The 27,435-nt window shown below is 41.7% G+C and overlaps 1 protein-coding gene across 4 annotated transcripts; it reads right to left on the bottom strand.

The window, feature by feature from the left end:
- Positions 1–893: 893 nt before the first annotated feature.
- On the bottom strand, positions 894–27,072 carry LOC110982234 (serine/threonine-protein kinase ULK2-like). Of its 4 annotated transcripts, none has more exons than XM_022240515.2 (25): positions 26,548–27,072; positions 25,939–26,031; positions 24,652–24,693; positions 18,698–18,767; positions 18,194–18,244; positions 16,700–16,822; positions 15,713–15,786; positions 14,707–14,867; positions 14,260–14,342; positions 14,048–14,098; positions 13,382–13,638; positions 12,795–12,825; positions 12,580–12,637; positions 11,332–11,460; positions 10,609–10,750; positions 9,811–9,904; positions 9,426–9,602; positions 8,861–8,994; positions 7,854–8,058; positions 7,420–7,610; positions 6,227–6,393; positions 5,823–5,941; positions 4,831–5,018; positions 4,079–4,169; positions 894–3,729 (listed from the first exon to the last, which is right to left on the bottom strand). In XM_022240515.2, the coding sequence occupies exons 1-25, from the start codon at positions 26,635–26,637 to the stop codon at positions 3,650–3,652; spliced, it is 2,901 nt and encodes a 966-aa protein (XP_022096207.2). In that variant the 5' UTR covers positions 26,638–27,072; the 3' UTR covers positions 894–3,649. The 4 variants fall into 4 exon arrangements, with proteins under 4 accessions (XP_022096207.2, XP_086997210.1, XP_022096208.2 ...); XM_087141084.1 differs by having other exon boundaries at positions 12,580–12,631; XM_022240516.2 differs by lacking the exon at positions 11,332–11,460.
- Between the last annotated feature and the right edge of the window lie 363 nt (positions 27,073–27,435).

Raw genomic sequence — 27,435 nt, 5'->3', positions numbered from 1 at the left:
AGATTACTCAAAGAAGAAATAAAAAGACGAAATAATTCGTAAGAAAACTGTATCATTAACTTAAATCATAGAGTTACTTTCTATTTCATATATTCCACACAACTATCAGAAACTTATTAATTTTGGAGGTTGTGGGTGTACATCTCCCCTGTAAGAAATGGAATGATCGTTACGTCATAATACTGGACGGGAGATAGGGAGAAACCAGATTGCACCTGTTGCGGAGCAATCCACCCAACTGAACAGGCCGCGCCAGGAGAGGGGGCAATTGCCTCGGGCGCGTGGAGCTGCGGCTGGAGGTAACACACTTGTCAATGGGGAAGTAGCCGCAGCCGTTAAACAGTGGCTACTATGGGCACATCGCGAACTCATGCATCATACGTCGATACGCCGGCATTCTTGGAAAACGCTGACCCTGTTTTATAGTCAGGGTGGGCCAGTTTCGAGTCAACTCGTGGATGAATTATGCAGGGTAACGTGCTGACTTGCTTTGGACCTTTTTCTAAGCATTCGGTCAAAAATTTTTGAGCAACTCACAGTTCATCATCTTAATGGTCTCAGAGAACACAACGCAAAAGACAATGGATTTAGAGGCGGACGTGGGGAATGGTGACAAAGAGGCGAAAAAAATAAGAAATTTACACACAAACCCCGAATCGACGTCTTAACTGTAAAGCTTTCCAGTGAGGCGCGCGAGAACACAGACCAACTGGCGGTTTTGGGCCTACCCTCAGTGCCCGGCAAAACCAAACTAAAAACGTGTGAGGCTCATTGATAGAGTCCATGTGATGCCTCCTTGGGACAATTTCCAACTTCTGGTTACGCGTGGTTCGTCTGGAATATTGCCGAGGATGAGATGATAACAACTGGTAAAGATATCGACAGTGCAGCCATTTCTCTTATTAAATTCAGTTGATTTTATTGTTTTCGTTCGACGCTTTCTGCATTTGCACCTTAACTTTTATATACAATCTCAGAGTTTTGGTCGTTCTCAATTATGTACACTGTTTTAAAATTTACATTTTGGCTGGACATACATTGTTACTTTACATATTGATAAGACATTGATTAGGAAACAAAAATTCGGAGTTATCCGAATGGCAATTAAATGGACAATATATACATGATAATAAAGTTGTAGTTAGCTGCAAACTCCTTCAAAGAAACAATCAAAGCAAATTTTACACTGCAGCTTAACGACTGGAGAGATTACCACACTACAATGCCCCCAAAATCCCTTTTCTTTTCCACATTGGAAAAACAAACTCCCCTTAGAAAAAAATGGGGAAAATGAAAATCAACTTTTGACAATAATTTATCCTTCAACAAACATATATAAACATTATGTACATGAAAACAAAACCTACACATGTACGTTTTGTACCAGTCTGTGTGACAGTAACAGCTTCCACACATAATTAAAAATAAATACAGTAAATAAATACAATAAATGACAAATAAATGTAACTTGCATCCACATTCTAGTTACACACGATAACAAAATGACATACACCTGCCATTTGACACAAGACCTACGCTCTCTGAAAATCAACACTGCTGGTAACTGCAACAACGCAGCAGTCAACATGAAGGCCGCCTTTCTGAAAGTACACCATTCTGCCCTTTCTGTAACCCGCACTGGTTTACCATGTTTCACTCCAGTACACTTTCAAAGGCAATTCTTCTTAACTTTAGCATACCGATACGAAGTATCCTGAAAACATGTTTCTGAAAAGGCGTCGTAAAATACTGTATTTTATCAGCTAATACACATTCCTTGTAAAACTACAAGTGCAGCTGATGGCATATTATGTAAGATGGTAACAGACCACATTGCAGACACAAATAAATAGCACGAGTACCAGCCACAAATACTCTGCAGAACCGACATCAGCTGACTCACTCACCCACGCTGTTCACCTTATATTTACAAGTCTGCTTTGGCAAGTTAAGAAAAAGAAAAAAAAAAACGGGGGGGGCGGGAAAATTATCCAAGTCTCCCAGTCCCAGAATTCACACACATGGAATACAAAATAGACCGCCATGTATCAGCATACAGTGTCCTTGCACAACATCAGCAAGTCTGGCCGTTTCCCCCCCGCTCTCTCCTCGCATCCAAGAGGGGAGGGTGAGAATAATTAAAAAAAAATACAAAATAAACTTGAAGGAATATTAGGGCAAATCCTCACCTTCAAACGTATGACAGTAAGTATTCAGCTTTGTTTCCAGGCACCAAAAAAAGTCTGAAATTCAACCAAAATAGCTCCTTTCAAGGCGGATCACAGTTACCAGTTGCCTTTTGAAAGTGCCTCAAGACAATTATATGGGTGGCACATTAAAGAAACTATCTGTCTTCAGGAAAAAGAAGAGAGATCTGTTAAATATCACCAATGTACATAATTCTGACAGGCTCACTACATAGACTGTAAATCAACACTTGCCGTGTGTTTAACTATTCATGTGCTTGTCAAATAGTTTAGTGGGCAGAGTGCATGACAAGAAATCAAGAGGTCTTTGGTTCAAGTCCAGACACAGTCAATTTTGTTGTCACTTAAATACAGCAGTTTGCAATGGCAAACTCACACCCACGAGTGCTTGGCTTGAGGAAGCTCATTTTGAATTGCATCCTACTCTAACTGCAAAAATTCTCAAGTGTTATCAAGCACCTCTGTGCCACACTGGAGTCCACAAATATTGAGCATCAAAGGCCAATGACTAGGCAGCTCGGCAGATTTCCTTTCAGATGCAAAGACAGCTGACAAAGACACATGAAGACAGCTTAATGTTCCCACTATCCAACATAACAACCAGCTCATTTCTGTAGTCTAGGAAAAAATGCTATTTAATCGAAGCAACAATGGTGTTCTATGCTTCACAACTAATAAGGTTGTGTCAAGTGTGGGATTCTAAATCACTTAACATATCACTTGATAAGAAGCGACATGAGAACTGTGAAATAATGAGCAAGTCGGATATCATGGCTGATGACACTGACACCTTCATGGCAACAAACAGCATCGGTGTCAGCTGCCTTGCTGAACACATGCTCTGATCACAGGTTGGTTAACACTCGATGTGAGAGCGAGTACGGACACAAAACGATGACAGCAGATCAGTATTCGTGCTGTCAATTGGCAAAGTTGAACTTGTTTCAATTCAAATGAATTTTGCTGCAAACGTTTTGTGCCGTCAACCTCTCTTCACTTTCATACTCGCTTGACGTATGAACCGGCCTTACAGAGGGCCAGGAGTGACGGAAGGGATTTCATCTCGGTGCACAACTTCCACATTTCTGCGTGCATGCTCTTTTGGCGTACAGATGAACTCTGGATGAAATGAGCTTGGCAAAAAAAACGAGGTTGGCGGCAAAAACTATGTCAAGACCAACACTACACAAGATAATTGATTTGCAGCTGAAATGCTTGGATTAGCAAATAAATATTGGCAAACACCTGGCGTTTCTTCCTGGTTCAGTCCACAGCAGCTCCAAAACATCAGCCCCACGTCTCGGGCAATTGAGCGTCCAACAGGTGAACTCTACACCTGCTAAGTAGAGATCCTGTGATGATCTGGATTTCTCAGCAGCAAGTGTTTGTGTCTTGGCTGCCAGTATTCCTCTACCAAACACATTTTGTTTTGTTCCGTTGGCTCACGAAGCGGCTAGTGAGGCTAAGGCAGGGCTAGACTGTCTTTCCAGATGGTGGATTCTTTGATCGAGGAGTAGTTTGTCTGTGGAAAGAAACGTTTTTTAAAGCACTGAAGATTATTTCTATCACTTGAAAAGAAAATTGTTGTCATTTGTTAGCCAATTCTTAATAACCAAAAGGAAACTGTCATTACATCAATCAATGTTAGGAAATGCCCTCCCACAAGAAAGTCATCCTTGCCCCTGAAACAACCTGAAACTCACTTATTTCTACAACCCTTAAGGATACAATTAGGATCCAAGATTAAAAATACATATAAGAAACATGAACAAAGCAGTCATATCCAAGTTTAGCTGAATGAGACTGTTTTTTAACTTAATGTCTGGATTACTTTAACAGATTCAAAAACAAGGAAGAACCTGCGCACTCACATTTCAGAAGCAGATCCCTATCGCTGTCGGACGTTGCCTGGAGGCATAGTCCGTGCAGTAGCCATTGGGCTGTGTGGTAACGGCTAGCACACTGCACACAGTAAGGAAAAAAGTCAACAGAAAATAACATAAAAAAGTTAAATCATTCCCTGGCACTGCGAAGCCCAGTGTGTTAGCTGTTGACTGAAGAAGTTACACAAAATAACTATTATTTCAAAACAATTACATTAACTTTTGATCTAGATGTGGGCTTATGTTTTAATTTTTCAAATGTTGGGTCCAACTTAAGCGGTGGGCTTAATATCCTTACATCCTTGATAGGCCACAATCCACCCTCCTGATGGCTTCTGAGGGATGTTGAAGGGTTAGGCTTAGCCCTAAATGACCAGAATCCTGCCCTCACAGTAAAATATTGGCTGCCCCTTGCAACTTGGCCTCTCTGTTGGCCCGTGTGCACTTAACACATGCCAATGGGAAAAGTTAATCTTTTAGGCTGACCTGTCTTGGAAAATTATCATTCCACAAGAACAATATTTTCATAAAAATGAGTGTCAAATTGATTGCAGGACATTTCTGGGAAAACTCCTGAAGGCTCCTGAAATAATAGAAAGAATACCAGCGATATAGGAAGTAACGTCAAGGTGGCCCACCCTGCCCCTGGGATCTTTCATCCCCAGACTCTCCCTAGGGCAATTCCCCCCTCGGCTCATGTAGGAACTAATACAAGGCCTCCATCATCATCAATCATGCACCTCTTGCGGGTTGCCAAACAGCTCCTCTAGCCCGGTACTCTGGCACAGCTCCACTGCATAGTTGTACATGAGCTTGTCAGCGGTGATCTTGTCTCTCTCCACGACACGGGACCGGCTCATGCTCCTGTCGTACAGAGAGTGGCACCGGCTGAGGCAGTGGTGGTACCGGTCATTTAGGACTGTGACAACTGCGACAAAAATGGTCAATGTTGATTGGGTTTGCTGAAACTGATAATTTTAGGTTCAGTCTTAAAACCAGGATGCAATGGATCAAGTTTCATATCCTAGGTTCCATCATGTGGATATCCCGTGGTCTGATAGTTTCTGGCTAAATATACGGTCTTTGAATGATTAAAGGGTTAATGACAGCAAGCAATAACACGGGATCAATGGATAATTAGAGAGTGCACATATTGTGTAGTGCACTAGTGCTCAAAGCAGTAGGCACTGCATCACTGTCACTGCTCATCACCAGGCACATGTAAGCATTTCTAAACACCAACTCAGCTCCCTGGGGAGCATACAGTTCAATGCTGCCATCTTGCAGTAAGAATGGCTGATCAAGCACAAGAACCATCTCTGCCATCACAGGCACCCGTTTGTATTCCTGGGTGGAGAGAGGCAAGTGGGAGTGAAGTGGCTTGCCCAACGCCACAAAATACACACCCATCACTGGGTTCAATTCCAAAACATCTGTGCCCAGGAGATGTCAAGTTTCTCTACGCAAGGAATGATGAGCTGGTGTCCTAGTGATTTAACCACTTCGTGCCCGGGCATTTTTCAATGTTGATGATGCTGGGCCGGCATGACTATCATTTTTTCCGTTTTTAAAATCCTTCAACAATTCATCATTCCATTTAACAGTCGTTTATACAGCTCTATGTGTGTGGTCCAGGACTTCTCCAAGTACAGGATGCAAGGGTGAAGAGGACGAAGACATTTCTGCCAGTGACTTTCCCCCATAAATTAACCAACTCAACCCATCCACTTACCGTTGCGGACCGCGTTTGAAGGTTTCAATCTCTCGGCAAGGATTTCCGATTTGGCCATTTCCAAGGCAGCTGACATTAGCTCCAAACCTCGTGCATACAACACCAGCTGCTCGGCTCTCCTGTGAATGTAACAATATAATTGAACACACAATACATTTAGAGTGACGTGATGTGAGTGATTAAGGCAGAGTTTTGTCTCGGTACATTAACAATACTGTTCTTAAATTTTCAAAAGAAAAAAAAAAAGATTCCCTTCAGGTCAGTTCAAAGATTTTACTAAAATCCTACTACAAAATCTGCCAAAAATTCAGCCTGAAACTGGGACTCGAGTTTTGAGAGGTGAAAAATGAGGAGTGATTTTGGTTTTCCGTTCTTCTGGGAGATTGACCTCGTCCTTTTCTCACCTGTAGCCTTCGCTGACAAAACACACCTGGTCCCCCGTGCCTATGTCGGTATCCACACCATACATGGACTCAGCCAGTGGGTCACTACGTTGCTGGGCCACCTCTGTAATGGCATCTACAATGTGTAGGATGGTGTTCAGGCGTTCTACTGTTTCATTGTGTTCAGGCTGATCAAGATGGAAGAAAGAAAAAAAAAAAATCAAGAAAATCAATTTTGAGGGAATTTAAAATGACTTCATTTTCAAATACCTTTCTGTGAAATGGGCTCAAACTTCCTCGGGAAGTTCTTTCCCAGGATGCACTCTCAGGATTTTATATACAAGAATTATAGCTGGACATGTGTGAAAGTTCTGTCATGGAACCAATAGTCACATCAGCAGAGGGAGATCTATGCAATGCAAGTCTTATTCAAATTATTTCAAGTTAGTCAGACGTCAATAGCAAGCAAGATCTTAACCCTAAACCCCCAAGGGTTGCTGGCCCTAACCTTCCCCATTCACACGAAGTTGAACACCCATAAAGGACTTTGTGCACAGAGGCTGTTGGACTTTGTTTTTCTGAGGTATGCCAAACCCAAACCCAATGCAAAAGCCAGCTGTTATGGGCCTACCAGACCTATCCCCACAGAATGAAACACTTTACTACTGTTTAATTCTGTGTGGTTGGGGAAGATTGGGGTTAAGCAACAGTCATGGTAAGAAGACAAACTTCAGAGAATCTTAGGCACAGCTCAAATTCCCTATTCCATTCTTTTTGATCAATCCTATTCAATTAATTTTTTTCTGCTCTTAACAGCAAGAACCCTGTCCTTGGAGATGTCTACAAATGAAAATGTTCAACAAAATCTGAGCAAATTACCAACTTTGCTGCAAAAAGATTTTGGAATCAATCTTACACTGGCTTTTGCCCTTCAATGGCATAGCTGTTTGCTTCATATCAAGGTTACGTTAAAATTTTTGGTAACTAATCCAGGTTTAATATTCATGAAAAATAAGCCTGCATTGGTAAGCTTTAACATCTTCTTTTAGATGGCTTATGTCTCTAAACTAATCAAAACAGAAACTGACCCCTTAAAGGCACCTGTACAGAAAAGCCAATTTTGGAGAAAAAAATGTCAAACTTAATTGGAAATGATCACATTAGTTAGTGCCTATAAATTGTTCAAAGGGATAGGCAAGATCAACTTTAATCACCTCTAACAGGGTTTCTTCGGGCAGTTCAGGAGCAACAAACGTGATGGGGCCCATCATGTTGGGAGGGGATGCTGCGTAGGTGATGGAGCTCTGGCTACTGGGGGAGCCCTCTGACAGCAGGGCCGAGTTGCGTCGCGATGTGCTACCGATGTAGAACTTGGCATTGGTGGGCGGGCTGTTGGCCAGAACAGCTGGAATGGAAGCATGACAAGGAGGGATGTAGAAATAATAAGGTTCCAAATTTATGAATCAACGCATCGATGCAATCTCAAATGTCATCACTTGCAAATCTTTTTTCACTTAGAAAATGCGGAGATGCTCCACTTCAGAAGCCAAAGTTTGTAAATTAGGCCAGCCTGCAAAACCAGATATTTGCAACCAAATGCCGAGCAACCAAGCTTGACTTTATTGTCTGAAGCTTCAATGGAATATACCTGCCAGTCCCTCGATGCTCCCGGCGGGCGACTTGCCCAGGCTCTCAAAGGCAGCCTTGAGGGAGTACTGGTCCAGCCGGCCAGAGCTGGCACTACGGGGAAAGAAGCCCGCCTCCTTGGGGGAACAGTCTTCCCCATCGTAGCCGCTGATAGCACCGGAGAAGGTCTTGTTGCGCTGGGACCTGGCGAAGGGGGCACTGAGGGGCTGATGGGAAGGAGGGAATGAGTCGAGAGTTAGGCTGTATTCAAAATCAAAGAGAAGCTTAGCAAATTAATCTGCTACACAAAAATCAGCTGGGACCCGGCCAAGAGAAGTACAGCACAGTTACCCACTCTTTAAAGCAAGTATTTTCCTTGCTTAGCAGCCCTTTGAAAATTTGGCCCGAGTACTCTGTGGGTATGGCCTTACCACTGGGGCACTGTAGAGAAAAGCCGTAGCCATGGAAAAATAAGATACCTTGGGACGGCGAAATTTTAAACAAAACCATGCAAATCCTGCTTCTATTTGGAGGAGTTAATGGGCAGTACTAAGACTAGCGCAATGCTCATCTATTACAGAGTTGTCACAAAGGAGCATGACAAAAGTAGCATTTTCAACCACTTGATGCCAGAGGACGTGTAAACACACATAATTTTCCTTTCTTTATTTGTTCCACGGAGGACGTCTACACTGCTTTTTTTATTTCAGCAGATGACGTATTAACACGTCATGCTTGGTTGGGTCAAAGCGCAATTGCAAGGTTGAAGAATTAATTAGCGGGTAAAAAAACATGCCCCCAGCAACAGCAGAAAATCTGACATTAACTGGCCATAGTACAATGTTGAAGATGGTAATTACAGAGCCTTCATGGGAATTGGAGCCAGTGAAAACAAATGTTTCAAATTAATTCAACTTCTGCTATGCAAGCCCCAGGAAATGAAAAGAACAAACTCTTTTTTTCGTGTTACTGCCATTACTTAGGCTTGGACCTGCTCTGAAACAATGACGTCACTTCAAATGTTCTTACCGCTTCTAAAATGGTATCTTCTGTCCTCATGGGAGAGGTTGCCTTGTCTCCTCTCTTGGTGGGCGATCCCATTATTGTTGGGAGGGCGGATGGGTTGGTGAAAGCCAGAGGGGATATTCTCGCTGGCGAGGACACTGACGAATGGAAGGAAGAGACCTATTATTTGTGGGTGTCCGAGAATCCCGATCTCCCCTTTTAACACACTGGCAGAGTGTAGGATGCAAAAGGTGAAGTGGGTATCAGTTGGGGACCATTTCTGCCTTGGTTGGTTGATCGAGAGAATGGACACGGCTGTAATGCCCGAGTTAGAGGCAAGGGAATTATCACCATCCACTCTCCTGAGCCATTCTTGGGTGTTGGTTCACACACATATTTATTCCATTCATAAATATCTTTTCAGTCACAAAGTCCAAACAATTTTTAAAATAACAAATTTCCGACGAGATTGATCTCGGGGGAACCTGTTTCCCAGGCATTTTCAGGATTTTCCATGACTGTAGGAACTCAGGTTTTACTGCAGAGCCCTCTACGGTCAGAGGCAAACAACAACTCCATCTGGGCTTACATTTCCTCCTTGCGGGCGAGCCAGACCCCGGGTGCTTTATCGCGGGTGGGGACCACTTCTGAGCTGTGGCTCCCCCTTCTGCCGGAGGTGGGGAGTTGGAGCTAGCAGGGAGCCTGAACAGTGGTGGAGAAGGGGAGGCCTGTGGGCGACCAGAGACTCTATGGATGACTCCAGTACCTGGATGAAGTATGGTTTGGAAAGTCGTTATACGGATTTGGAGTTTGAACTGGGATTGAGAATTCTGCTGCGGCAGATGAGCAATAACACAAAAGATAACAAACTCTGAGCAACTCTAGACTTGGAAACAGTAATACAAAATTTGGCATCAAAGGCAATGACAAGTTAATTTAACAATCCAAGAATCTGAAAAAAACCTTTTCCAAACCTGATAATCCTGATGAAGGGAGACTACTTGGGGAGGTCAATCCCACTGCTGCCACTGGACTTGGCAGTTTGCCAAACTGGAGTTGATGAACACCCTGAGTAAAAAAAAACAGTAATTTCTACTCAAAAACGACTATCCAGAGGTTACTTCTGATGTCCCTCCATTTCAAATCTCACAAGATATTTTTTTCCAAGCTTAATACAATGTTTTAACACTTGGTAAGCATTAGTAATCATGATCATTTAAAGATGAAGATACAAATCAGCTCTGTTCTTCAGTGAACAATAAAACAAGTACTCGGTATCTGTACCAAGAAATACTGCAGGTTTCTCTGGCCACAAGTTTTGGGCCATTTTCCAATACTTAACTTCGTCTCCGTCTCAGGCTTCCTGTAGGAAACCAATCCCCAATTATGGGCTTGAAGCGTTCAACTGAAATTGAAGAACTGTAATGTTTGGCTCTTTTGCATCTTATTTGATGTTTTGTGGCACTATCAGACTTACTATTGCGCTTACAACCTCAAAGTCAGGAAGAAAAAAACAGTTGACGCCTAAGATGGAGCCCAAGTCGAGTATTGGAAAACGGCCTTGTAGTTGAGACCAGATAAGACCACCGCAAGACCTCACAGGACCATCACAAGACATCACAAGGCGACTACAGAACCTCAGCTGAACACCAAGCTATTCACATGAACTGCAACAGAAGTATTCCCATGTCACTTTTTCGCCCTTTTTAACTTGTGACAGGTTTGATGACTTGTCTTGTGTCAGTCTCAACTACAACCCCAATGATGGCTACCTGAGGGGAAGTCTTGGACGGGCTTGTTGCACTCTGGGGGCCTGAGGAAGGGGGCGTCATCTTGATGCCTGGCGGCTGGTGACGACTGGGACTCAGGCTGGACTGGCCTGGTGATCCCGCAGTAAGGGGAAGACTTGTGGGCCTGCAGAGGCAGCATGGAATCAAACAAAGAAGGAGGGCATTAAAAAAAAAGACACTTCACTTTATTCTTAAGGAGAGGTGTAGAAAACTTCTCTCAGAAATTTAGGAGCACAGCTTGGACGTGAGATTGCTAGACACAGAGGTGAGATTCCTTGGTAACTTATTGGCAACGGTCATTCTCATTTCTTAAACAAACATGCTATTGCTAATATGTTAATTAAACCTCCTAATTAGCAAACTTGGAAGTTGCCAAAATTTATCGGTGACAGTGCTGTGAGCTGTGACAGGATAGACTGCTCAATGGTTGCTGACTGTTTGAATACAATAGCTACATGTACAAAGACAAGTGACTCATGCATAGGATTACTTTCATTCAGTGTTAATGCATGGAAGACGTATCTACAATCTAATATCTGGCTCTACGGGAGAAGACACTACCAAAATGTTGATTCTTACAAACACCCAAACTTGCCCTGCCACAATTCCCTCTCACTGCAGGACAACAAATATGTCCTTTTGTAATGCATTTTTTTTTCCACTGAAAAGATTGCTCCAACTGGACCTGTCGGCACTCCTACCCACCTCTCGCTTGGAGACTGGCTTCCGTCTGTGGGCGAGCGAGCCCCCGGTGCCTTGGTGGCATACAGGCCCATGGGAGTAGGAGGAGGGGGAGAGGGGAGGGAGCTACGCCGGGAGGCCTGGGGAGGGTCACTGTGAAAAACCAAGCAGACCGAGTGAGAAAGTGGGGTTACTATCTGGGGCAAGATTTTGTAGAGTTTGCATGCCAAATACAGAAATCTGAGCACAGACAGAAAAGAGTCAACACTGTGCAACACTGCAGCATACCACAGGTGGAAAACACACTCAGACCACTTCCACTTCCCATAGGGTCGTGTAAGTTCAAGCTGTAATCAACAGCCTCGTAACTACCAGGTGAAGGCAAGTGTCAGAGCCACTTTTCAACGTAATGAGAGCTCCTCTTACACTCAACACTTGTGCATAACACAGAATGTTTTGAACACAACTGGTATATTCAATTTTGATGGGAGGGAATGCTCACCATCAAAATGCTGGCATTTGTGTGTGTTTTTTTTTTTTTACACAGGGTACATAAACAGCCAAGGGAGGGAGCCTGGAGATGAGTGCCCACAGGTAAGAGTCCTGCCACCTGAAAGCGTGCTTTACAGAGGCTTTGCGTGGTAGCCATCTTGAAGAGCAGCTCTTTTGGTCCAAAGGGAAACCCTGTTTGTGCATACCCTGTGAACAAAAGCACTGGCCCGCAAGATGGCAGAAATGCAAACCCTCTATAATCGAAATGTGGTCACCTACAGATGAAGCACAGGGACTTCAACTCTCATTGCAGCAAGATTGGGACTACCTTGCTATAAAATGAACCAAGTGCATTGAAGGGCACGAAAAACAAGGAAAAAGAAAAGTATTCAGCAGACTCTGAACTCCTGAATTTGCATTTCCCAACCGTAATCTTGTTTGTGAGAGTTCTTCACATTAAAGGCTGCCTGTAATGACTATGCCACGTTACACCTTCACATGTGTGTCCGCAGTCTGTGATCTGTTGAAGCCTTTGATTTGAGCAAAATTCAATGTTGAAACAACAATGGACAATTTGCAGAATGGTAGATTTGAAGGCATTTCCTTGAAGTTTTTCACAAGTCTACACACAAGTCTGGCCAAAGCTTCCCGGCATTAACAACAGAAACTAGATTCACCAACACATGACGGTCAACTTGGCATGCAGGATTTGAGTACAACACTTGTCTACTTTGCATGATCAGAATCTTAAGTTGAGTAGACTTCTGTCTCCTCTCTCACCTGACTGATCTCTGACGATCCATCCGTCTATTCTTTGGTGACTGCTCAAAGCCTGTACCTGCAGAAGAGCATAATTTCATAAAATGTCAGAGAAGTTCAGGGATTGCTAACCAATGTCAGTCCAGGGATCTTGATCAGACTGACTCGACCAAAGTTCAGACACAACCCAAAGTGCGTATCACGTAATGACAAAGATGTACACGTATGGTACTTACACTGAAAGTGTGGTGAGACAAGCACAAAATCCTGCAGGAACAAAGTAGAACAAGTTACCAGCTAGAATCAGGATTTCTTGTTTGGAATGATTTGGGAGTCGCAGAATCACAAGCGATGCAGCTAATTCTAAAAAACTGGTAATTCTTGCGAGCTGGGTTTTCAGGGCTGTCATACTGCCTAGGAGGGGGATTTGAGCATCCCCCTACCATCTTGGCCATGAAACAACAGATTTGGTTGAAATTTGGTATGCATGTAAACTATACATGCAAGGCATACCTGAAATGTATTAGACAGCAGACCAAGACGTTGTGTATTGTTTTCATCGTCATTATTATCTCACACTGTGAGTGGACAATTTTCCCTGTGCATGATCAGTGAAATAGATCACTTGATACCCAACTTCAGGTTAAAAACTTGACACATGGAGAGAACGGCTGGCCGGAATTTTGTATCACTGGTATCAAAATGCACACAGTGTCATTTGTGAGAAATTATTGAAAGCTGAGCATGTGACCACTTCACAATCTAACGAGGACCTGTTGCCTTCAGAAAAAAATTGGCACATTCTATCTCACATCTCCCTTACCCCTTCTACGATCTCGTTATCCAGGGAGCTGATGCTCTGTGGCGTCCCGGCCCCGTACTTATCCGGCGAGCTGGACACGGTGCCACCTCCGCGGCTGGTGTCACTATGGGACGATGACGACCGGTGCTTCCTCGGCGCCTGGTCCTCGGGGGAGGAGATGGGCAGATTGCCTGACAGGGGTGAGACGGAGAGGGTGCGTCGCTCGGGGGAGTCGGCCACAAAGCTGTGCCTGCGACTGGGAACTGGCATAGGGGCGGCTAATGGGGCGAAAAACAAAACTAAAAATTACTCAAGCTCTAGAACACAAGATTACGAGTGCGAAATACTTCTAAGTCAATTTTAAATAATATCTGGCGCCCCCACTTCCTAAATGGCACCTAACACTAATCTATGTCAACAGATCCTGTCTTTCTCTTTGACTGCAATCTCTTTATCGAAGGGGGTTAAGCCATTACAACATAACAGTTACTCGCTATTATTCATGGGGTAGCTACTGCACATAGAGGCCAGAACACACTTTTAAGATTTAAGCTGTCTGGGATGAGGCTCATTATGTGTTACGCAATACAGCAGCAGTGTGCATAACTGGGATATGTAAATTAGAACACATGGGAGTATCAAACAGTGGCTTGTCCCTGAGGAGCAACAGGATTGGAGCGCACTTACATGAGGTAGGTTGCACTTTCTTTCCAAGGAAGGGATGACTGAAGAATGCATCTGTAACAATTTCCACACAAAGTGAAGAACGGATTATTTAGTATATCACAGTGCTTTGGAAAGAATGAAGTGTATTCAAAGCTACATGTACGAATGGCCAAATCTTTTCTATTGCCTATCACAGTTACGCTTGCAATCCGTTTTGTTTTTGTGTAATTTACCAAATTCTATCCTGTCTTTCTGGTTTCGCTTTAGAAGCCGGACAAGCAGATCCTTCAATTCCTTAGAGGTGCCTTGAGGAATACTGAAAAACCAAACAAAAATGACACTTCGAACATCAAAATAATCCTTGAAGATATGTATACATTATTCAAGAACTTGCAGTTTATTCAACATGCTGCCAACAATAGTATGACATGCTAAATATGCATGAACATGGCGTACGCCAACATGCCAGTTTAGAATATTTTCACAGGGCGTTTCTACATAAATGCATCTGCAGACAACATCTTGAAATAAAGTGATGTTTTTTCGATCCACTGTTAGGGCTTCCAAATGCTCCAAAATCTTCACAAATCATTATAGTTCTTTGCAGACAAGACCAGAAATATGGGCTGGAGGGTTTTAAACTAACCACCTCCCCCCCAAAATGTCGGGACTTGACATACTCAGGCAGCACATGCTTGGCTCGCTGGTAGAATTTCTTCAGCTCTGGGGGATTGGAAGCTTTGAACGGGGCAGACCCTGTCAGACACTGGAACAGGATGGTTCCCAGACTCCACAAATCAGCCTTGCCATCATACTGCAGGGACATGATAACCTCTGGAGCCTAAACAAGCAGAGAACAACCCATGTAAAGTTTATGGAAGATCACAGTAAAGGTTTACATACAAAGAAAGTTAGTGCATAAAATGACTTACTGGATAATACGGAAGACTACACAATAAACAATGCGGTGAACCACTTTGGTATTTCATAACTTTAGGCCAAGTCTTTCCGCGACAAAACATGCATGTGAGTTGGCGTATGGCGTACTGATAGGACAGATACTCGTGCATGCATGCTGCTATTCCTAAATAGCCTCGCACGCATTTCAGTTTGGGGCGTATGCTGAAGGAGTATCGAACTGGCTCACTGCAAATTAACGGCCAAGATATGGCCAGGACACTTGACGTCACACTGACATCAGCGTTACTGCTTTCCCTGTGCAGAATACCGTTTGCGACGTTTCCTCAAGTGAAAAGGCCTTTCGTGCAGTGAGAAATTAGCCAAACCAGCTTCCAGTAACAGCACAGTTTCGGTATCTTCGTACCAACAAATGAACGGAACCACATCCACTAAATCGAGGCTTCATTTGTTTTCTTTGACTTTTTCTGGTTTTCATCTCCATTTTTGGAAGGGGCGGTCATGGTATGGAGGAATGAAATCCTTTCACACATTATCAACTAATAACCCTCTTCCAGTGGCTCTATATCCCGCCTCCCAATTCTGGGTAAGTGAAGTGTTAAATTACACTAGCTCATCTGTCAATCCAAACGACATATGAATTCCTGTTTTCTGCCTTTGTTTTCCAACGCGAAGGTCAGTACATCGCTGCAAAACAGGAGGTGGTACATACAGGGGATTTCCTTCAACAGGAGAGTAAAAAACGAATTCAAAATCAATGTTGGTTACCATGTAGAGTGGCGAACCGCACAGTGTTGCGGCCATCATATCTTCCTCTAGGATCCTGGCAAATCCAAAATCAGCTGCAAAAAGAAGAAGGAGCCATGAGGGAGTTCACCCTGTGTGTGTGAACTTATTTAGAGAGGCGAATCCTTTACCTAGGACTGCACTGGCACTGCACTGCAAAGATATCCCCAAGCTTCTGTTCATCCCCAGATGAAAAATTAACATTTTTAACCCTAACCCCCTAGGCTCCTGCACTAGAAAGCATACTGAACCTCACAAAATCCAACAGGTTCATGTACGTGTCTATGTACATGTACTTGTACATGCAGGTTAGTGTACCAAACCTGATAAACTCCAACAGAATGAGCCCGTTGGAGTTTGAGTGATATGGTATGGACGGGTCTATGCAGTATAGGATGACTTGCACTGAACAGTACCAAACCTGACAAAATCAAGCATAGTCCAACAATTGGTACAGCAAGCCAGACACTGCACACAATGAACCCTGTGTGTCCCAACTCACACAGAATCCAACACCATCTCCCTGGGCCTTTCATCCCAAGTCTCACAAAATTCAACAAGTTCCTCAGGTACGGTACCAAACCTGCTAAAACCTCACAAAACCTGCTGTTGGAGTATGGCAGGTTTTGGGCAGTTGGGGTTAAAGAGAATTCATGCAAATGGGTAAAATGTTCCTGAATTCCCTGACATCACTCATTCATTTTGAACTGCATACTTTGAAAACTGAGTCCTGAAGAATGTCTATCCTCTCCCCCAAAAAAATAAAACAGGTGTCGAAATGTTATCAACTACCCCAGTCTTTCAGAATTGTGATTACAGTCAACAGACTGCTGTCTACAGACTTTTATGTAATGACTTCTGGGGGACGTCATACATGAATCAATATGATTTTCAAGTATTTCTTGTTGAATACATGACATGCAGCTTTTTCGTTCCATCCTCACTCAATCTGATTGCACCCACACCCACCTATCTTGATTCTGATGTCCGATGGAGGTGGGGTCTTCTTAGACTGGTGACTCAGCAACAGATTCTGAGGCTTGAGGTCTCGGTGTATAATGCCCTTATTGTGTAGAACCTCCATTGCCGCAGCTGCAAAGATCACAGAAACAGCACGATAACAAACAGAATTCACCTTGAAGCAGTGCATCTTTTAATCCTACTAATCCTCTCGTGTCTTTCTCCAAAATCCGCCCCGAGTTTGGAGAGGATTCTGCAGGGTTGAGGAAGGTAGAGCCCAGCCACTATTTCTTAACACAGCAGTTTATGGCCCCTTGAAATTTGATTTACAAAGGAATGTGGCACTGGTTTCCAATGTGGCATTAGTATATGAAGGGTTTATTTCCAAAAAAGAGACATATCCATTTTAAAAAAATGAATTTTTTTCACTATTATGAAAAATTGAAGAGCTTTAGCAGCATGTCACGTGTCTCTAAACTTCTTTTTCATGATTTTAACTTGGTAAAGTTGTGTTTAACTGTCTTAAATCTGTAGAAACTGACTGCAGACAACAGAGAGAGGGTAGGATTCTGAAACATACCAAAATGGTGCTTATCGCATTTTGGAAGTAAACTCTTCATATCCAGTAGTTTTCTTTGTTTTGAGGGGGAGGGGAAATATAGAAAATTTTCCTGACATTATTATCCAAATTTTCATCCCTAAGAGAACCCTTCCATACCAAACATGCCCACGGAAGGTGCTTATAGTGCTGTTTCAAAAGAGTTGGCGCTTTCACTCATGACCAAGAAAACTCCAAAACATCCCCAGGGGATCTCTTTTCACCTCTTGGTGGATTATTCCACTGCAGCATGGAGGATGATTTGAGAAGAGCCAGGAACCAGTAGGTTCCCTGATAAATGAAAACGGAATTAGGAAGTGCCTGATACTGTAAAAACTGATGTAAATTAGAAAACAATCAAATTTGATACCCCGTACCAAAACAAGAGCTGTTCCTGGAATCAGTCTAGATAGTGCCATACAAAATAACACAAAGAACATTGTCACATACCATTTTGCAGGATTTTTAAAATTTTAATTAATGATGAATGACATAAAAAGTATTTTGTTTTAATCATGAAGTTTTTGGTTGCGGTGTGTGTCACAAACGTATTATTTTGGCCAATTTTTAACCAACTATCCAATAGACTAGCAGGTTTTCATAGGCCTAAACACACGAGAGCATGCCACTTTTTTCAAGCCTAGATACTTGAAAAGTAAATTTAAAAGGTAACACAAGTTTTGTTTGGCCTTGAATACTTCACGAAACATGTACCATGTTTATGAAATGTATGAAGTATAGAATGTAAAGAAATGAATTTCCAAGACAGAAACTAGCAAAATAATTAGAAAAATTACATCATTACGTTAACAAATTCCACGTGTCAGAATTAAAATAAAAATAACTCCAAGACATACACATGTCTGTACACGTATGTACCGCTACTGTGCTTTCGAAGTACGTACCTATTTGCCTCAGAAAGAATCGTATCGTGTCTTCACTAAGTGTGCCTTTGGCTGAAAGAACAAATGTAAAAACAACAGTCTTTGAATGACCATGTATCCACTCTGAGCTTTGTTTCAGGGACTAAAATACACGTACCTGTCCTTTTCACTGACTGTACTGTAATCACAGGTATGCTTTTTTCTTTGAGTAAAAAACACCACCACCAACAAACTAATCTTCAGTCTATGCATAAAGCATGTGTTGATGCCTCAAAAATACCACGGTCAACAATTTAAAAAGCAAGTTTGTTTGTATTATCCAGTGGTTAAAAAACAAGGTCGGACGTCCGGACTAAAAACAGTACCAGCATAAATATAAGCTTCAGATGTAAAAGTGCCGCTGTATTACATGTTGAGTAAATGCATTACAGTTAATGAGGTTCCTGAATGAGGAATGCTTCAAACATGAGCTATGCACACATTCGGTATAACACAAGATTGAGTGATAAAATAGTGCCGTCTCACCGTGGAGATAGTCGGCCAAGTCACCACCATTACAGTACTCCATAACAAGGACCATTGATGTTGAGGTTTCCTGTAGAGAGAGGGGGGGAACCCAATACATGTAATGACTCTCTTTATGAGTTTTGAATTCGGCATACTGTACATACCCGTACATGTACATGTACACATTCACATTGCATGGATGTGGATTTATGGTGCACAATTTTGTAAGTAATCCTCTTCAATTTAACTTCAATTCAGTAAAAGATTCATTTAGTTTTGTGAAGAGGACAGTAACACAGTATGTCAAGAGGATGAAGACTTATAATGTACCTGTACCTCCATAATGTGGATGGAGGTACGGTACATGTGCACACCGGTATGTACATGTACATGTACATGTCTGAACACCTGACTGATGCCCCAAACAAAATACCAGTAGAAAAATTGAGTACGAAATTAAACTCTGATAAGGGTTTAAATAAAAATAATAATTACAATATTGAAATGAAAAAGGTAGAGTTTAGTAACAATGGATGTGTAAAACCAAGAAGCAAATTTGCTTTTCATGATTCTGTGAGATATCACTATAACGTGCACTAAATGGGAACTCTGCCAAGAATCCCAGATGAAATTGTAATAATGCCAAGGATCATGCTGTGCGGCTATATGCCCATAAATGGCAACGTGTACACAGCGCTCAACCCTGTTTACAACAGGCTCCCCAAATTAGGGCCAGAACCTGATAACAGTGTACATGTCCACATGTAATGGGATTGTCCACTGTAACATCTGGGCACAAACTAACAAAGGTAAACAGTATGAACATGACATGATACACACACCAAATTGAAAGTTGGTTCATCTTAAAAGTCAGCATTGTTTGTACAAACTGCTATGTGTCTTCCATTAGCCCATGATTTAAATTGAAATAGTGTAAAAACTGTGCCCACCTTGTCGTCGTGACTCAGACTACATGTAATGTACAAATGAATGCATGTATCCCTCAAAAAGTCCTTTTAAAATTACCACAACTTACTCAACAATACCATATGGCTGAAATAAGCGTGTCTGTTTTTTTTTTTTTTGATGTATGAACACTTTTTGCTTTTAATACAATATTCCATCCAACTGTAAGGACCAAATACTCTTTTGGCCTTCAAACCATCACGTTTACTTCAATTTCTCAAAACCATCGAGTATGAACTGCAATCTAAACAAGGGCTAAAACCACCAATATTTACGATCAATATAACAACATCTGTGTCCTTGTATTTTGGAAGCATGCCAAGTCTTGTGGTGTACGAAAAATCTGTTGTGCAACCTGATCCACGTCACTTTGGCATACGTGTGTCAAACCACACTGTATGTAACGGTACATCATGTCCTTCACCCAGTGGGTTGAGGTTCAATACCTGACCTTGTTTTCCCAGTAATCACCTGACTCAGTGGTACTAGTACTGTCACATGATCAAAACAACCAATTGACCTCTGGGATTTGGGGTCATTACTAAAGGCAGTTATGCAAAATCTATTAATTCAGGGGTCAAGTAATATTCTTCAGGTGCTGAGCTCTCTTCAACAGAGTCACACAAAATGTGATGTTGACAGTTCAGCAACTGAGCAAGTCTACATGTAGAATTGCACTGCAGACAGCTTCATCAGTGTAGGCCTGGAGGTTTGCTTGGTAAAGGTGGAATGTAAAATTGGCACTATACATGTAGCTCTGTCATGAATCTGTGCAACATGCCAATGTAGAACACTTTCAGGAGGGGCTCTCTGCGAGTCGGCAGATATCCTTGGCAACTATGCGCATGTACATGTAGGCTACCGGTACATGTGCATTTTTCTTGCCAAACTGTAACCTCATGTGTTAAGTTGTTAGTGTGTACAATGTATTGATAAACAGAAATGCGTACCAAATCTGTCAACTGCAGATTACAAAAGTACATGTACAAGACTGTGTGCACATGTAGGTGTACATATTGTCGGGTTCACCACAAAGTGACGTATAGGGTAGTTTTGGTGCACCACGGAGTAACATAATGTCCACAGACTCTGTACACACGATACGTCAGTTCATGGTGAGGCAACTATTCATAATACGTCACTTTGTGGTGAAAATTATTATCACAGGTACATGTATGCACAATACGTGTTCAATGTACATGTACAGGTACATTAATTATTGTGACGTCCCAGGGGGCAGTGTTTATCATAAATTACATGTACTTGAGTCTCTACGTAATCTTGTTTATAAGTGAGCCAAAGCCATTGTTTCAGCCAAGTCACCTGCTGTGTCAGTTATATGCTAATTATGGGGTTCTTTAACTAGAGGAGTTCTTGCACTGCTGGGACACAAAATTAATTATTGCATGGCTTGTAATGGTACACGTAAATTATGATACTTCAAACAAGAAAGGTTTTTTTTCTGAAGCAAGAAGGCTGGATTCTAAGATTTTTGATCACAACTCTGCTGTTTGGGCCTTTGTTTAGTTATCCCCATTTGCTCTTTTTCTTACAAAATGTTTGTATTTTTGTGTGTGTTTTTGCCACTGTTTCCTTTTGTCTGTCCGCTTTTATCATTGTTGTAGTTTGCTCTTGCTCAGTGTTGGGCCTATGCTTTGTACATGTACAGTCGCCAATTGTGGATGTACATAGTAGTTGTGATAGTCTCAAGAGTGCAACTGATCGTTAAGTGTTCATGAATCCTGAGGCTGACGGATACGCAGTGGCGTCAAGCGTGGCCTACAGCCGCATGGCTTGACGTCATTAGTCCAATCAGGAAGGGGCCAATCCTAGGGAGGGGGGAGATGGTTAGAATCCATAAACCCCAAACATGACATTATGTTCAATTTCAGATTGTCTACCTGGATGGATATACATGTACCTGAACCCACACCAGGTTTAATGACACGCCTTCTGCTTAGTGTTTGTTTAAATGTGTTAGTGTCACATTTTAATCTTTCAGGACGCAAATATACACTTAGGCCAAGGAACTACCATTACGTGGACATGTACTGAAAGTAGCAAGGTTGTAATTGATTCATACATTTTAAGCCTCAGCAACAATTACTTAAGACCACTGGGCTATGCCCACAGACCAAATTTTTTGTTTACAGTTCCAGACATATCAGTACCCACTAACAAGTAGCTGCAGTACCTGTCTTGTGGAAGCTGAACTTTCAGGAAGCACTAGTGTAGCACTACCTACCATGTCCCAATGGCTAACAACAGAGTTAGAATTCTAAAGAAAAGTTTGGATTGGTATTCAACCTGGTCTGGCTCTGGGCCTTTTCTATTATGCCAGTCATCAACCCCCCCCCCTCATTTTCCTTTGCTAAACCATCCCAGGGTCTGGGGTGATGCAATGGCTATTTTAAGGACTGACTTCATGCATTTGATTCTATTCAGGATCCATGCAGAAGGTTAAGTCAGCAGGGCATGTGGCTGGTGCGTGTCAACCCTGTGGTTTTTGGTTGGTGAATTTGCATTTTAAAATTGACTTTGTTAGTGCAGGCCTGCATCAGAACTGTTCTTGATTATTCTCATCCCCAGGCAATGCATCATATCATCGCATTCATGTTTATTCACAACATCAAGGACAAATCCCAAGTAGAATCTTCAATAAAAACCTAGTTGAGTACTTGTTTAATACAGGCACTTTGACATACAGACCTGTACATGTACAAATGTACAGGTAGGTAGGTATACCGTCCACTACACTGTATGTGTCTGAAATACATGTACATATATGCCTAGCACTGTACATTACTGGGGCATAATACATACATGTATATGTAAATAAATTTGTAAAAAAGGTTGGTGTTAACATACATTGTAAACCATATAATTTTAGAAAAAGATTAGAGCAGAAAGTCTTGCCAATGTAACCATACCTGTGGTGTATCCGCAAACCTTCTACATTATCATATTCCACCATGCAAACCTTCAAGAGCTACATACCTGATTAGACATGAGCTAATTCAAGAATGACATTCACTGGGCACACAACCCCAAGGTGTGTCCACATGCACCTGTTTGCATTGAATTTGGGCACAAAATTTTCCTTTATGATTAGAGGAAGCTCCGTCTTTGAAAAAAAAAAACGAAACGACCAGTACGGTGCCTTTTAAAACGCAACTCCGGCTGAACTTGTGCCAAAATGTGCATTGCAAATTTAGGCATAAATATTACTCCACAGCATAGATCTACATGTAAGGCATATCAGCTGAATTTTGTCAAACAATTTCTCTGGCAGACACTTGAAAATCAGCAGAACAATGCTTGCAAATTTACTAGAAAATATTTTGCCTACATGTAGACTGTATAAATTGCTGTGATTTTATAGTGCCTTGAATCACTAGCCTGGGACGCATGACAACGAGCAAACTTGGCTGGATTGAACTGTTGGAGCATGGCACTACAATTAAAGCACGATTAAAGCAAACTGCATACATGTACATGTACTGTATGTGTGGACAGCTATATGCACTTTGTCTTCTAATCTGACCCCTTCAGGGTCCTGATGAAGGGACAAGAGAAGAGAGCAGCTGAATCAACTTGGCCGAAGCATCATGTTTACAGTGCATGACCAGTGGCCGAACTTATCCTGATGTCCAATGAAAATCTTGATGTCAAATTTAAATGACAATGGTAGGTTTCATCAGCCCAATGGCATTATCAAGGGGACACATATTGGCCTGCAGACCCTAAGTGACCATGCATATTTATCATACAGCATAAATCATGTACAAAGTTATTCAATGTAAGTAATGTACATTATGGACAGCATGTATGCAACGATCATCCACACTGTACTCAATGCAGCCCGACCCCAAAATAAAAAAAAATTGACGTTACGAGTAACCATTTCTTTCTATTGATAACATATACCTGTACATGTAACAGTTACAAAAATCTCTACCTGTACGGACTTTTGTCATTTGCCACTTTCAACACATTTTTGTTTTGAGTAGGGATGGTTTAACCCAGTCGGAATGCAAATGAATGTTAATTATGCAAAGTTTAAACTCTGAACATATTCCAATCAAAGATGATCTCATCTACATACTGTACAAGCATGTACAAAAAAAGCCAACTGAATGGAAAGCTTGCAACACACACATAAATGATTATTCCAGATTCCAGAAAGTGAGATGCTACTGCACAGGCAAGCACATACATGTACATGTACATGTACCAATGACATTTACCATCACATTCAAGAAGATGGTGCCGTTCCCCTCAGACAAGTGAATGCATGTCTAGACTATATTCATGAAAATCAGCGTTCATGTGCAATGACGCAGGCAGTTTATCAAATGCTCTTCCTCAATCAACAGTTTCAAAAAAACAATGGAGACTTCAGGAACAAGGTCAGATGGGCTGTTTTTGGCCAACAACTTCCAGAAAAAAGAGACACGAACAATCTCAGAGGATTATAAATTCCATGAAAGGAATTCTGGCCACACAAGAGGCATACTGCCTGTAGTGCCTACTGACATAATACACAGCAGCCACATCACTCATCAACACAAATCTACATGTAACTACACATGTAGACAAAAACTTGTGATTACAAACAGAGCAAGACATACCCTAAGCACAAATACATGCAGATGTACAGTACATGTGATGATCTTTCATCAACTGCAGTTTTATGAAACTGAGGTTTTCCACAAACTTGCACAGGAAATGACTAGTCTGGGGTAATTATGTCCTTGCAGCAAGCACAAATATTATTCCCCTAATGGATTACTACACATGTATCAAACCTACAAATAAAAGAACTGATAACATGCCACAGCTGTGTTATCTCCATCATGTCCATTTTCTTACAGCCTGCCAGACCCAAGGGCAATTAGACAAGCACAGGAGCTACTTTTTTCAGGTGACAATGGTCATGGGGAGGGGGGTACAAATTGACAGGTTGTTTAGCCAGATGTCAAGATACATTCCAGAACACAGCTTACCTTAAAATGGAGCAAGGACACAACATTTTCATGATGAAGATCCTGAAGAGTGGGACAAATAAGGAAAAAGAGAAGTAACATTTAGCTCAGGACAAAGGCCATCCAAGGTTTTACTTGCACTGGGCTCTTCCTATGCAGAAAAAAAGTTGTCAAGTACATGTACTATTTGACATGTACATGTACATGTATATGTACCCATATAGCTCAGGCTAAACCTGGACTTTGTCAGGTGTGAGCCACAAAGGAGAAAGTACAAATTTACCAACTGTTGTTGGGCAAGCCAAACTGCAGCATTACTATGGCTGGGACTGTTCCAACTATAATTGGCATGATGCCATAGTTGGGGCCTGACAAATTCCCCAGAAATGGTGACTACACTGTCAGTGACAAACCCTGTAACAACTTTGCTCTTTATTGTTTGCGGGACAAAGTATTATAAAACAAAAGCAAGGTTGAACAGCTACACAAAGCCCAAAGATCTCAAGCGCATTGCACTCCTAAAAACAAAGTCTTAAACTGAAATGCAGAACTTTTTATAATGAACTACAATGGAATAACAGGCTTGGACTTTTGCCAGGTAGGATTTTTTTTCTTAGCTGTGACACGGCTCCGACAGGTAAACCAGGCCCATAATTACAGTCGAGTTGGTGGCACAGCGTACAACCACGAACAATCATGAATCTGAAACTAAAACCCATCACAAAATGGGGGAAGGAAAAGAAATAACCATTGGTCTGACAATCTTTCCAACACATCTTCCAATGCATATTTTAGCTGTGATGGAACTTTTGCTTTCTGTGAATAACCCTGCCAATAAGCAGGTTCCTTGACCTCTATCATGTCTACTCAAAGTTCTGGGTCTGCTTCTGACTAGACACAGGCACGTCTACAAATCAATGTGCTCCTGGGACTGACCTGGGAATCAGGCAATGGACTTGGAAAGGAGCCGAACTTTTAAAATGCAGACCTATGATTCTAGACTTTTGCTGTTGATGTATCCTACAGTTTTCTGTGGTAAATTTAAAAAACAAACAATTTATATCAAAGCCCTTTTCCAATGCCCACATGCCCCAAAATTGTTATTTCTATGGAGAAAATAAACCAAAATCAAAAGTTTCAGGAATTTTGTCCAGGAAAAAAAGCCACGTGATGACTATTCACTACGTAATCATATGATTATCATACCTACTCACAAATACTTCCACAGCAAGAAAAATCAAGTAAACATTCTAAAGCAGACACACAGGCCTACATGAACATGTACCAGTATACGATTTAAAATCTTACCTTCAAGATCTCAATTTCCTTTTCTGGTAAGCTCTGAGACTTGGAGAGATTCTTTTTGTTGATACACTTGATCGCCACAATCTCATCTGGTTTCTGCAAAATCAATTTTTTTCCATCCGTGTCAACATCCTATTTACTGACACTGGGAAAACATTTTTGAACAGAAATCTGGACATGATGCAGTTTCCAATTTCTTCTTTTGATTACCACAATGGGCAGTCACTGTGATTTTATTAGCAAAAAAATTTGAATACAGGCCTACTGGCTACAACAAAACTGAACAGCATTTAATGATAATTCATGGAAATCAGCAAATTCAATTTTTTTTCACATACCCTACGCCTAGGTCACAATATATTACAGGCATGACATGTATTGTTTAAAATCATCACTGATCATGACATGATTAAATCAAGCCTCAGCAGTCAATCAGCATGATCAAGCATGTCAAGGCATGTAACTTTAATCACAAAAATATGTAACATGAAAAAACACAATATTTTGTTAGGTTAGGCCTAATCATGTTATTGTTGATTTCTTTCCTCCATGGGTGAAATTGAATAACATTAACAACATAAAAATGTCAATTAAAAATGTACATTTATTTACCTGTTTTCTCCTCCCTTTGAAAACAACCGCAAATGCCCCGTGGCCGATCAGATCTTTTCTGTTGTACTCAAAATCGCCAACACACTCCATCCTGTCTTCCCGGGGGGAAGAAAGCTAGGCAGTAAAGCGAGAAACGCTGGTCATAACCCGGACAAAGCAGTTTCGCGGCTCTGTCGGCGAACACAAACACCCGCCATATACAAAGCACACACTTTTGTGCAGTTCAGAGCCTGAGCCCTTTGACATTTCTCGCAAGGAAAATTACATCATCTTTTCCCTGCACTCCGTCGCCTTCTCCTGATCGAAGAAATCTACAACACAGTTTCAGCACCATGTTCTTGTTCCCCCCATAGATGAAGTTCAGCTCAAAATTACCATGCGTTAACAAGTGTGGTATAATAATGCGGCAAATTTACATTCCAGTTCCTTTGATGACTCAAATGTGCAATAAATATGTTACACCGCGGTTTGTTATGCTCTGACAGTCTACAACATGTATCCGAAAACCGCCTGATATCACGACATCTATTCGTGCACGCATTTAATAAAGCTGTCCAGCTGATCGTACCGAACCATTCATTTACAAAATAGGGGTGGAGTAAAATAAGTCAAAATATACCTAACTAAAATCGAATACTTTGTCAATCAAGTGGTATTTATCAATTTCTGTATTAACAAAAATAAACTGTTCTTTAGAGCAAAGGATTTACTTCGATTTAATTTCCGGGTTTAACGAGAAATTACAAGTATGTTTCAGTATTTTCCCCTAGGAATAAATGGAATATTTCCCTACGTATTTTGTTTTGGTCCGACCTAATAACGCCCTACATCGGCAAAAGACGACAAGGGGCATAAAAGCGCGTCCCCAAAATTGTTCAAATGTTTACA

The sequence above is a fragment of the Acanthaster planci genome, linkage group LG09, assembly GCF_054643075.1.
Source record: "Acanthaster planci isolate LZ-2023a linkage group LG09, COTS_SCS, whole genome shotgun sequence".
Classification (NCBI taxonomy): domain Eukaryota; kingdom Metazoa; phylum Echinodermata; class Asteroidea; order Valvatida; family Acanthasteridae; genus Acanthaster; species Acanthaster planci.
Note: the sequence above shows the minus strand (reverse complement) of the source record. Positions and strands in the feature narration are given on the sequence as shown.

Coding starts and splice junctions, on each gene's coding strand:
- LOC110982234 (XM_022240515.2), bottom strand. CDS start 26,637: ATGGAGTGTGTTGGCGATTTTGAGTACAACAGAAAAGATCTGATCGGC. Junction 8,059..8,860: donor AAGATACCATTTTAGAAGCG/GTAAGAACATTT, acceptor CCTTCCCATCAG/CCCCTCAGTGCCCCCTTCGC. Junction 3,730..4,078: donor TAGGGATCTGCTTCTGAAAT/GTGAGTGCGCAG, acceptor TTCTTTCCACAG/ACAAACTACTCCTCGATCAA.